Source organism: Lycium barbarum, chromosome 8 (assembly GCF_019175385.1).
Source record: "Lycium barbarum isolate Lr01 chromosome 8, ASM1917538v2, whole genome shotgun sequence".
NCBI classification, from domain to species: Eukaryota; Viridiplantae; Streptophyta; class Magnoliopsida; order Solanales; family Solanaceae; genus Lycium; species Lycium barbarum.
In genome coordinates, this window is record NC_083344.1 from 24767010 (window position 1) to 24779915 (window position 12906).

A 12906-nucleotide genomic window follows, 5' to 3' on the forward strand; every position below is an offset into this window, starting at 1 on the left:
AAATAAAGGAACCATATATAAACAAACCTTTTGTGCGTTTGTGAGGAGTGGGATCGAAGAGAATAATGGCTTCTCAGATTGCAAGAAGAGTCCTTGAGCGTAATCCATGCGGTGCTAGGAGGTTTTTCTCCAGTGAATCCAATTTGATCCGTGCTACTCTCTTCCCGGGCGATGGTATTGGCCCTGAAATTGCTGAATCCGTCAAGCAGGTCCCTCTTTTTCTCCTATCTTACTCTGTTGATTTCCAATTAGGGCAGCCCGGTACACTAAGCTGTCACTATGCTCGGGGTCCAGGAAGAGACAGCTCACAAAGGGTCTATTGTATAGGCTGTTTTGATGGCTCGAACCGGGATCTCCTGGCTGCAATTTTACCAGTTACACCAAGTTGGCTCCCCTTCAGTCTATTGATTTCCAATTGATGCATAAATTTTGTGAAGTTCCCGTTATGTTGTTTGATGTACTCTTTCCTTGTTCATTATCTCTTACATATTCTATTAGAAATGGTTTAAATATACCTTTCGTGGTGGAGGGGTAGGAAATTTTAGTGATAAAAGAACAAATAGAGGGGAGAGATGAAATGGGTTAGGGGCGTTGAGGTGGCATGCCATATGTCATTCACCTCATCAAATGTTAGTATCATGTATGATTGGATGTCTAACTTGGACAGCCGTAACAAAGGAGGGATATATTTGAACTAAAGTTCAGAGTATATTTAGACCGAAAGTATAACAAGGGGTATATATAAATCATTTCTCATTGTACAGGGGTATATTTGGCCCTTTTTCGTTATTTAAATGAAAAAAATGGACAAGTAAATATGTGCTCCTAGCTAGGAGGGTATGGAGGTTGAGGATTGTGGTAGAAGGTTAGTAGGTAGTCGAGCGTTGTCTGGTTTCCCTTGTCAGTTACATGTTATTTACTTTGCTTATTATTTGTTGTTGCTACTCTTCTCTTTTATTTATTTTTAGCATGACTGCTTCACTACTATATTTCCTTTCCATACTTGTTTTTGATGTCGGGGGTAGGTGGAGGGGGTAGATGGGTTAAGGGAGTTTCTAGTTTGCGAGTAGGGTCTTGGAATATTGGGACTTTATCGGAGAAGTCCATTGAACTAGTTAAGATTCTTAAGAAGAGGGAGATTAATATAGCTTGTATCCAGGAGACTAAATGGGTAGGATCCAGGCAAAGATGTGGACGAGTATAAGCTATGGTTCTCAGGTAGGTTGAGGGATAGGAATGGGGTAGGCATTTTAGTAGATAGTGACTTAAGAGACCAGGTGGTAGGGGTTAAGAGGGTCAATGATAGGATGATGACGATTAAGCTGGTCGTTGGAGGGTTTATTTTGTACATTATTAGTGCTTAAGCGCCTCAAGCGGGCTTGGGAGAGAAGGAGAAGAGACGTTTTTGGGAGGATTTGGACGAGATGGTGGGAGGTATACCGCCTGCTGAGAAGCTATTCATAGGAGGAGGAGATTTCAATGGGCACATCGGGTCAATTTCGGGGGATATGATGATGTGCATGGAGGTTGTGGTTTCAGGGACAGGAACGGAGGAGGAGTTGCACTGTTGGATTTCGCAAAAGCCTTTGGGCTGGTGGTAGCCAATTCGATTTTCCCCAAGGAGGAGCACTTGGTAACCTTTCGTAGTTCAGTGGCTAAGACGCAAATAGACTTTTTACTCCTTAGGAAGGGCGATAAAGATCTCTGTAAAAACTGCAAGGTGATTTCAAGTGAGAGCCTAACGACCCAACATAAGCTCTTGGTGATGGACTTGGAGATCAAGATGAGGAAGAGAAAGAAGGTCGTGGATGACAAGCCTAGGATCAAATGGGGGAGTTTGACCATGACGGGTGCCCTGGAGATGGGGGAGAAGTTGAGGGCTATGGGAGCTTGGGAGAGTAGTGGGGAGGCGACCGACATGTGGGATAGGATGGCCAGTTGCATTAGGGAAGCAGCTAGAGAGGTGCTGGGGGTCTCGAAGGGTAGTCGTTGCCGGCATCGAGGGGACTGGTGGTGGAATGGAGAGTTCAAGAGAAGGTAGAAGCAAAGAAGGTAGCGTATGCGAAGTTGGTAGACAGCAAAGATGATGAGGAGAAGCGGATGAATAGGGAATTGTATAAGATGGCGAGGAAGGAGGCAAAGTTAGCTGTTACAGCGGCAAAAACAACATCTTTTGAACGCTTGTATGCAGAACTAGAGGACAAAGGCGGGGATAAGAAGTTGTACCGACTAGCCAAGGCGAGGGAGAGGAGGGCGCGTGACTTGGATCAGGTGAAGTGCATTAAGAACAAGGATGGCAGGGTACTGGTGGAGGACGCTCTCATTAGACAGAGATGGCAGTCATACTTCCATAAACTCTTAAACGACGAAGGGGACAGAGACATTGTGTTGGGAGATTTGGAGGACTCCGAAAGGTGTCGTGATTTTTGATATTGTAGGAGTATAAAGATTGAGGAAGTTAAGGGTGTTGTTCGTAGGATAAGTAGGGGAAGAGCGACCGGGCCCGACGAGATTCCTGGGGAATTTTGGAAGACTGCAGCCAGGGCAGGTCTGGAGTGGTTGACTCGGTTATTTAATGTCATCTTTAAGATGGCTAAGATGCCCGAAGAATGGCGATGCAGTACAATGATTCCATTGTACAAGAACAAGGGCGACATTCAAAGTTGCAACAACTATAGAGGGATCAAGCTGCTAAGCCACACTATGAAAGTGTGGGAAAGGGTGGTGGAGATGATGGTGCGGAGAGACGTGTCTATTTCAGAGAACTAGTTCGGATTCCTGCCGGGGCGCTCTACTACAGAAGCTATTCATCTTGTACAGAGACTGGTGGAGCAACATAGGGAGAGCAAGAGGGACTTACACATGGTGTTCATCGACTTAGAAAAGGCATACAACAAAGTGCCGAGAGAGGTTCTATGGAGATGCTTGGAGGCTAGAGGTGTACTTGTGGCGATCAAGGTCATGTATGATGGGGCCAAGACCAGGGAAAGGACTATGGGAGGAGACTCGGAGCACTTCCCAGTTATGATGGGGTTGCACCAAGGATCAGCTCTTAGCCCATTTTTATTTTCCTTGGTGATGGATGGATTGACACGGCAAATTCAAGGTGAGGTGCCATGGTGTATGTTATTCACGAATGACATAGTCCTGATTGACGAGACTCGCAGCGAAGTTAACGCTAAGCTGGAGGTTTGGAGATAAACTCTAGAGTCTAAAGGGTTCAAGTTGAGTAGGACCAAGACAGAGTACTTGGAGTGCAAGTTCAGCGATATAGTGCATGAGGCTGACGTGAAAGTGAAGCTTGGCACCCAGGTTATATAGAAGATAGATAGTTTCAAGTATCTTGGGTCTATTATACAAGGAGATGGGGAGATTGATGATGACGTCACACACCGTATTGGTGCAGGGTGGATGAAATGGAGGCTTGCCTCCAGAGTGTTGTGCGACAAGAAGGTGCCACCAAAACTCAAAGGCAAGTTCTACAAAGTGGTGGTTAGGCCGACTATGCTGTATGGGGCGGAGTGTTGGCCAGTTAAGAAGTCTAACGTTCAGAAGATGAAAGTGGCGGAAATGAGAATGCTACGATGGATGTGTGGGAACACTAGGAGCGATAGGATTAGAAATGAAGTTATCCGAGACAAGGTAGGAGTAGCCTCGGTGGAGGACAAGATGCGGGAAGCGAGGCTGAGATGGTTTGGGCATGTGATGCGGAGAGACACAAATGCCCCAGGGCGGAGGTGCGAGAGGCTGGCTATGGACGGTTTCAGAAGAGGTAGAAGTAGGCCGAAGAAGTATTGGAGAGAGGTGATTAGACAGGACATGGCGCATATTCAGCTTACCGAGGACATGACCTTAGATAGGAGGGTTTGGAGGACTCAATCAGGGTAGAAGACTAGTAAGTAATCGCGTTTATCCTTTCTTGTGAGTAGTTGCATTGATCTTTAGTTTCTTGTCCCTTGATTTCTGCGAGTATCTGTTTGCACAGAATGATTTATCATGGCTTATTCACTTTCGTTGTTTTCATTTTCATAATTGCTTTGAATTGTTTACCCGTATCTAACCTTTCCTGTGCTTTTTCTTGAGCTGAGGGTCTTCTGGAAACAGCTTCCCTCCCTAAGGTAGGGGTAAGTTCTGCGTACAATCTACCCTCCCCAGACTCCACATTGTGGGACTCACTGGGTGTGTTGTTGTTGTTGTTGTTGTACTTGTTTGATACCCTTCCCAGACTCCACTTGTAGGATTATACTGGATATGTTGTTGTTGTTATTGTTGTTATTTCTTTATACCTGTATTTTGAGAAGCATGACAATGGGTTCTGTTTATTTGCTCAACATTTTTCCTTTAGACCGTCTATAATAATGAAAGATGATGGTGACTGTGTTTCTATTGGAGCTAGGCTCTTTATTAAATAAATGGAGGTAATAAATTGTTGAATCTTATTAATAATTGCAGATTTTCAAGACTGCTGAGGTACCAATTGAATGGGAAGAACACTATGTGGGGAAGGAGATAGACCCTAGAACCAATAGTTTTTTAACATGGGAAAGTCTTGAATCAGTGAGACGGAATAAGGTTGGTTTGAAAGGGCCAATGGCCACACCTATTGGGAAAGGTCATCGTTCCTTGAACCTTACGTTGAGGAAAGAGTTAAATCTATATGCCAATGTTAGACCTTGCTACAGTCTACCTGGATACAAGACACGCTATGATAATGTTAATCTCATCACTATTAGAGAAAACACGGAAGGAGAGTACAGTGGTCTTGAGCATCAAGTAAGTCTCTTTCTAGAAAATAATTGTTTAACAAAACAGCTCCTTTTTTCTTGACATCGTCGAATTTCTTTGCATTTGGTGTCAGGTAGTGAGGGGTGTGGTTGAAAGTCTCAAGATCATCACTCGTCAAGCAAGCTTAAGGGTTGCAGAGTACACGTTTCACTATGCCAAGGCTCATGGAAGAGAGAGAGTTTCTGCAATTCACAAAGCTAACATCATGCAAAAGACTGATGGTCTTTTCCTTAAGGTCTATCCTTATGTCAGATGTCTCACTATAGTAATTTGTATTATAAACTTGCACTATGGTGTTGACTTTCTACATTTCTATCCAGTGTTGCCGAGAGGTAGCAGAGAAGTACCCTGAGATAAAGTATGAGGAAGTTGTCATTGACAATTGTTGTATGATGGTACAACTCATTGCCATTCTAGTCATTTATGTTCATCTTATTCAAAAACCTTGGATAAGTCTTATATAATGTTGTAATTTTAAAGTGTCGAAGTACTAGCTGGTAACCTTTTTGTGCATGACCTACTTCCCTTTTAATTTTTACAGCTTGTGAAAAATCCAGCACTTTTTGATGTTTTGGTGATGCCTAACCTTTACGGTGACATTATCAGTGACCTTTGTGCTGGTCTGATCGGTGGTTTGGGCTTAACTCCAAGGTATGTGATTTTTTGCCTTTGAACATGTCTAATGTCCCATTTGAGTTCATTTTGCCTAAAGATTATTTCTCTTACAGTTGCAATATTGGTGAGGGAGGTATTGCTCTTGCCGAGGCTGTGCATGGTTCAGCACCTGATATTGCTGGAAAGGTAATAGGATTACTTGTCCCATCAGAATTTTTTTTTTCTTTAATCGTCTGATGCTTCTATAATCAGAATCTCATTTACCTATCAACTATTACCTGGTGACATAGATATCCCCATCAATCACCCAAGGTAAATCCCGTAGACCTGTTAGCAGTTGTTCATGCCATAATTTCTGTTCATCCTTTCCATTATTTAGCCCATAAACCCCTGAAAGCGTTGATGAGAATTTTTGTTACACTTTCCAGAATGGAGGAGATACTACCTATTTGGAACTCTAAACTCCTCTAGCATCTTTTGTTCCACATAAAATTTGCCCCGTCTTTTTCCTTGATTTTTCCACCGGCCTGTTTCCCCCGAGTTGTTGTACTAGTTTTTCAGACCACTTCAATGTTGGATTCCAGAGAAGATAAACCGTTCAGATTGTTCCACTTTCCAGTTAGCCCTTACCTCAACATTCTCCTTCCTGAAACATCCATTTATTCTGTTTCCTTTTCTCCTTTCCCCTCCCCTTGCCTGTGCTTATGTTCATAAGCATAAGTAGTCCCCAACTCTGACTTCTTAGGCTTGCACTTACCTTAAAGATTTAAAGTCCAATAGAATTTTCAGACTGCCTTAGTGTGCTTGAACCTTGGTCCAGGTGTCTGGCTTGACTTGAGTTTGTAAAGTACCCTTCGTGGATTCTAACCGATATTTATTTATTTTTCTGGACCCCCTAATTTTTCCCATAAGTGCAACAGTTCAATTTAAATCTGTAGAATGTAAGATTGGAACTGTGATAGTCTCTTGATGCATATTGTGTTAGTGATGTGATTCTGTAAGTGAATATCAACTTGGAAAGCCAAAGCTGTTAAAATTTATTTCAGCGGAGGAATTACTATTAGAGTTCTTTCATGAAATTGTTTTAAATCAAGATGATATTTATTTTGCTACTCTTGAAAGCAGTGAACTGCTAATTGGTATTACTTGCACAACGCTGCGGAGTACAGATATTTATAATAAGAATCATACTTTGATCTTTAAAGCTGAATCAATTAACTTAGATGAAAAAGAAAAGATCTTGGCTGGGCAATTTGAGTTTAGTTATTATGTTTAGTGACAATGTGACAGGTACAATGTTTATAAAAGCAAAGAGCGCAAAACTAAATAAATAACAAGGTCCATGAGGCTTGAAGCGAAAAGCAAGAAGTAAAGCTCTTGCTTCTTGAAGCGAAGTGCACAATTTATGGAAATGTTAAAAATACCAAACATATATAAATTAGTATTGTAATAATCAAAATGCAGTTAAAGTTACTAATTTTAGCATCCAATATACTCCCTCCGTCTCAAATTATTTGTCGTGGTTACTAAAAATAGTTGTCTCAAATTATTTGTCGTTTTTGGAGTTTAAGGCACAATTAATTATTTTTTCTCCATTTTACCCTTAGTAGAACTTTGTCATTAATGGAGATGACACATAAATAGAGTAAACATGTAATGGAGAGAAATTATAAATTAGACATAAATAAGGGTTAAGTTAATCAAATACCCCTCCTAATTAGTATTTCTTAATGGGCGTGTAACACAAAAAAGCGACAAATAATTTGAGACGAAGGGAGTAAATGATACCAACATTAGTCTAACTCCTCAAAATTGAGACTCAAAGAACTAACCCCTTCTCAGTTGAATCATTGTGCATATTATTGTTTGCCGCGCAACTTTCTCTCAAACGCATGGCTTCACACATGAATAAGGGTAAAGTTAGTCAACCCTTCTCAAACTCACGTGCATATATGCTCGTCACCTCACATATACCGTATCTCCATAGACATAGTATTGGTCACTACCCAGTGTAATCCCACAATAGTGGGGTCTGGGGAGGGTAAGATGTACGCAGCCTTACCCCTACCTGGGTAGGGAGGCTGTTTCCGATTGACCCTCGGCAACCCTCCTCCTTTATCCGGGCTTGGGACCGGCAATGTGAGCGAGCTCAAACAGGCGGAGTTTCCATAGACATAGTATATGACAAATAATATCAATTTGAAAGAATTCCCTCATTGAGCTCAATCTTTAACTTACCTTGTATCGGAAGTAACTCTAGCCTTCTCGAACTGCGTTTCCTCTCTGAATGCTTCAAATAAGCTCGATTTATCCAAAAGAATTCTCTACGAGGTTAGACGAATCCATTGATATCAATTTTATATTCGTAGACTAGGTCAGGGTCAAAGTCGACCCAAAAAGTCAACCTCGAGCTGCTCTACTAGCGATTGTTTTTTTCTTCGAATAGTTAGGCAGACCCCTACCTGACCATTACACAAATCAAAACACACTACTGGATTGCATCCTATCTACTGATATGTTGTGCTCCTAGTCTTCGTGCTGCATCCTTGAACTTGGATACATGTTCTAAAAAATCTTTGTTGGTTAAAGATCATGAGAGGTGGTAATAGAACAAGGCATCCGGTAGCAGAACACATGCTCCCACAGTTGGTCTCTTACTCTGTGTGTGTGAGTATTTATATTAAATAGTGGTCAAAATAACAGATCGAAAGTTGCTTGATGCGATTTTTTATCACAAATATTGATGTTGTCGTGTTGGCTGATGGTGGTGGTTGTTGTGGGTAGTAGCTAATGGTGACGGTGACTGGTAGTAGTGTTTAACAGTGGTGGTTGATGGTGGTAGTTGGTGGTGGATGATAGTGATAGGTAATGGTGGTGGTGACTGAGAGGGATGGTTGGTTATATATAATGGTGGTTGATTGTGGTGATTGTTGGTAATGATTGATGGCTTTTGTGGTAATAGTGGTTGTGGTGATATTGTAAATGGTGGCTAGTAGTGGTGTTGTGGTGATTGAAGATGGTGGTGGTTGTAGCTGAAGATGGTATTGTTTGTGGGTGGTGGTGGTTGATCATAGTGTACAACGATAATGAAGATAGTGGTAGTTGAGAATGGTTGGCGGCAATGGTGCCTAACGGCAAAAGTGGGTGGAGTAGTGGAGAAATGTATCTTTGCGGAAATCTTTAATGTTATCTTAATTATTCAAATGTATTCAAAGCCATTAAGTGGTTGTAAAATAAAAAAACAAATGCACATAATAATTGGGATCTTAAAGATTAAAATTCAGACCTAAAAAAACAAAAACATTTAATAACTGAGATCTGTATGAATAAGATTCAGACCTTCATTAAGTGCAAACAAATGAGGTGTAAGATAATGTCCAATCTAAATTGGACTATATGGATGCAACCAATATGTGCGTGACACTAAATTCGCAATAATATATGCTGCTAGAGGTATTCTTCTGGCAAATAACTGTTGTTTGGAATATTTTAGATGGCATTAGTTCCGTGAGTTTCGTAATTCAAATGTATTTCACTATTTGCTTCATCTGTTATGAGTTTATCATGCCAATGCTTATCGTTTCCTATTGAGCCCTCCATTGTGACTTGACAACCGATTTTTTCTGTGTGCAGAACTTGGCAAACCCAACTGCTTTGCTTTTGAGTGCTGTAACCATGCTACGTCATTTGGAGCTTCATGATAAAGCTGATCGTATCCAAGATGCTATCCTAAAAACAATTGCGGAAGGGAAGTACCGAACAGGTGACCTTGGCGGTACTTCATCAACTACTGACTTCACAAATGCCATCTGTGACCATCTTTAACATGCTCATCCATATGTATATTCAATTTTTGCAATGGTTCGACATAATGTGTATGTTTCAAATATACAATTGAAATAATTTATTTTGGTGACTCAAACAACATTACTTTGGGTTTAGGGTTTCAGGGTTTAGGGTTTAGTGTTTGCAAAAATTGATTGACTTTTCTTTTTGACGTTAATTTTATTCAACTTTTGCAAAAACTCTTCATCAAAAATTGGTTGTGTCTTGAATCAAGTCCATCCTTCATCAACCTTCGGAGACAAATCGAGCAGAATCATCATTATATTTATGCTAGTTCACATACTCAAGAAAGACCAAACATTTTAAGGAAAGACACTGAGTGTTCAAACCCTTGCTTAAACTCAAGCATGAATGGTTCTTTAGACACATTTGACATTACTAATACAACAGGTCTACCTCTAGGAACAATGTTCATAATAAGAAGGATTGAACTATGAATCCTTCTAACTCGATCAAACTTAATTCATGTCAACAACTTGAATTGAACTTTAAAGAGCATTCAACAAAAGGGAAACAAATTCATGCCTATAGTCATACAAGAATTGAAATGAAGACAGAAAGGGAATGACCAAAAAAAAAACAATAATTGACATAACTCAACTTTTTTTCTTTTCAAATTCATCATATAAGTAAATAAATTTTTAAGTTGATAAAATGCTTAGAGTACATAAATTTCTTTCTATAAGAAAAGCACTGGCGATGGATTAGATAAAAAATATAGCTAAAATAATTATAATATAGTCTTAAGAGTTAAATTGGTCAAAATGCAAACTTGAAGCAATAAAGATGAAACATTAGAAAACAAAATGTATACTAAATGAATTGTCGTTCTTAGACTTTATATTCTCACTTATCATTTTTTTTTTCTAAGTTTAAGGGCCAACCATCATTCGATAACTTTCTAAAAATCAAAAGATTTAATTTATTTAATTTGTATTATTGAACTGATTTCTGAAAAATCATAAGGTCTTGTTATGTTACTTGTTTGATAACAATAATTATTACAAAATATTCAATCAGAAATCACAACAAAGACATTTTAGGGCTGTTGTGGGACATGATGTTTTTATTTGGAAAATTTACATGGCATAACTTATTTTAAGAGGTATTTATGGTTAATAACTAGTATTTGTAACAATTACATTTCGTAGCTATATTTTTCATTTTGTAGCTATATTTTTATTTCTTAGCTATATGCAGTTGTAAATATGTATTTGAATGTATTTGGTTTTGAATGAATTATATGTAGTTGTATTCTGGAGTGTCTTGTATCCTTAAATGGTGCAGTTTTTATTTTTTATTTTTATACACTATGTCTATTGAGTAAAATAACTATATATATTGAAATTTTGTGTATTTAATTTGACATAATTCATTAGTATCAAATCCTGATACAGTCAAATACATCAAAATATATATATATATATATATATATATATATATATATGAATGTATATTTGCTTTGAATGAGTTATATGCAGCTGTATTTGAATCATTGTTTTGGGCAACGTACTGCAATGGTTGAATACATATGTATGTGTATTTATATACATATATATATGGCTGAATACAAATTTTGATTGATTTATATATTGTTTGTTTCATTTATATACATATGTATAACAATGTATTGAAATACATTCAAATATATCCAAATACATGTATGCTCCTAAAACTAGCTACGAAATTTAAATACATAAAAGGTAGCTACGGATTGTTAACAACTCTTAAAAGGTAGTTATTCCCGTAAGTTGCCCTTTTTATTTTTTGTTTCCCACATGGTGTCTAGTACCCACATTGGAGCTCATCTATGTTTAGATTTGTACCGCGTAGGGCATTCAGGAGAAGTGCTCCCTGCCATGAATTTTTTATACGCAAGACTTGAACCCTGTGGTATGATGTTTTCTTTATTAAACTTGTGGTGTAAAATGAGGCTTATATTTTTTGTGTGGCTGATAAATTATTTTCAAATATGAAAGGGGATCATTATTTTTTGCACGGACTAAAAAGAAAATAGGTTCACTGTATATATTTTTCTTTAGTAATATCGATATTCATTAAAATTGGGTTAATCCTATCACTATTCCATCATCTCCTTGATTTAGCGTTTTATTACGAAACTAGTGTACGTACCCGCGGGATGCACGGTGAGTATTAACTATTTAATTTTATGCTTAATCTTTTTATATAATGTTAAGTCATATTCCTCTATATTTTTACATTAAAGTTTTTTACGTTTGTATTCCTTATATATCGTTATAGATATTATATTTTGTTATACTTGGTATCATTACATTGCCAAAGCTTGAAATTCTTTTGTTGTTCAATATTTCTTATTTTTAACTTTATCTGTTATGATTTCAGTCACATGACTTTATCCATAATATAACTTTTCTAATGATAATTCAAATGATTTCAATCTCATATTCAAATAAAATCTTGTCCAAATATATCTACACTATAAGAAGATAATTTTAGGAAAAAAAAATTCTACGATTTTTGTCTATTGTTATTGTATAATACATTAATTAATCCAGCGATATTTCTCTCAAAATTGGATTAATAGATAAATTATCACTTTCATTAAACAATAATATTAAAAAACACATGAAATCAACCAAAAGATCAAATAATATCTTGGAATTACGACAATATTAAGCATTGCTATCGCCAATTCCTACTCCTCCATCTAAGTTTCAAACACTACAAAAACAAATTAATGCCTTCTATAATCCGAAGAAGTATTATGAGATGTTCTAAAATTCAAAAGGAAACTAAGAAAACTAAATGCTTATAATAAAGTTTCTTATTTCTTTTTTGCTAATATGATATGAAAATAAGTAAGCAATATGACTTGCATTTACATAAAAGAGAACTAACGATATAACTTCTCTGGAGATATTGATAAAAAGTTAAGGACATGAAAGTAACTCATGCAACAAAATGGTAGAGAAATAATGCAAATTAGATCATAAAACATCATATCACAAGATAAAGCCACATAAGATCATTCATTCGAAAACAAAACTAAAAAAGATTAATCAATCAGCTCACACAAAAAAATATTATATCTTCATCCTTTCTCATACATTTGTGGCACTATAAAACATAGTGAAAATCAAAAAATAATTTAAATAAATAGAGACCTATTGAGTCAATATACATCTATAATGGTAGACCCTTCTATCAGAAAGTGAAGATGGAGAAAAAATAATTTTGAAAGAAGCGGTTACGGAATGAAGAGTAATTTTAAGGAGCAAACCTAATTTAACTTATGTATTACTGGAAGGGTATATATAGCAGGTTAAGCCTAAAACCACAAAATCTCATTTTAAATTTGAAAATTTAATCATAACCACGTCCTTTTTTTTTTTTTTCATACATCTAATGACTTACTTATTAGATGTAAGAGTGAGAAATAATATGTGTCGCCAATTCCCTTTAATAACCCTCCCAAAAAAAATCCCAACATAATTTTTTTTCAGACCCTATATATAATATACATATTTTATATCTATATAAAATATTAAAGTAAATCATAACTACATCTTTTTTTTCCTTACATCTAATCACCTAATTATTTAATGTAGCATTTAATTAGAAAATCATATGTGTTGCCAATTTTTCTTTAATTGCCCAAAACTAAATCTTTATCCAAAC

General features: G+C 37.3%; 1 protein-coding gene across 2 annotated transcripts; it reads left to right on the top strand.

Annotated features, from left to right (window-relative positions):
- On the top strand, positions 1–9425 carry LOC132606053 (isocitrate dehydrogenase [NAD] catalytic subunit 5, mitochondrial-like). 2 transcript variants are annotated; one of them, XM_060319361.1, is made up of 7 exons: positions 1–209; positions 4453–4773; positions 4859–5020; positions 5106–5180; positions 5327–5436; positions 5514–5586; positions 9034–9425. In XM_060319361.1, exons 1-7 carry the CDS (start codon positions 66–68, stop codon positions 9223–9225), a joined length of 1077 nt encoding a protein of 358 aa, XP_060175344.1. In that variant the 5' UTR covers positions 1–65; the 3' UTR covers positions 9226–9425. The 2 variants fall into 2 exon arrangements, with proteins under 2 accessions (XP_060175344.1, XP_060175345.1); XM_060319362.1 differs by lacking the exon at positions 1–209 and adding an exon at positions 265–384.
- Positions 9426–12906: the final 3481 nt, after the last annotated feature.

Coding starts and splice junctions, on each gene's coding strand:
- LOC132606053 (XM_060319361.1), top strand. CDS start 66: ATGGCTTCTCAGATTGCAAGAAGAGTCCTTGAGCGTAATCCATGCGGT. Junction 5,021..5,105: donor CTGATGGTCTTTTCCTTAAG/GTCTATCCTTAT, acceptor ATTTCTATCCAG/TGTTGCCGAGAGGTAGCAGA. Junction 5,181..5,326: donor TTGACAATTGTTGTATGATG/GTACAACTCATT, acceptor TAATTTTTACAG/CTTGTGAAAAATCCAGCACT.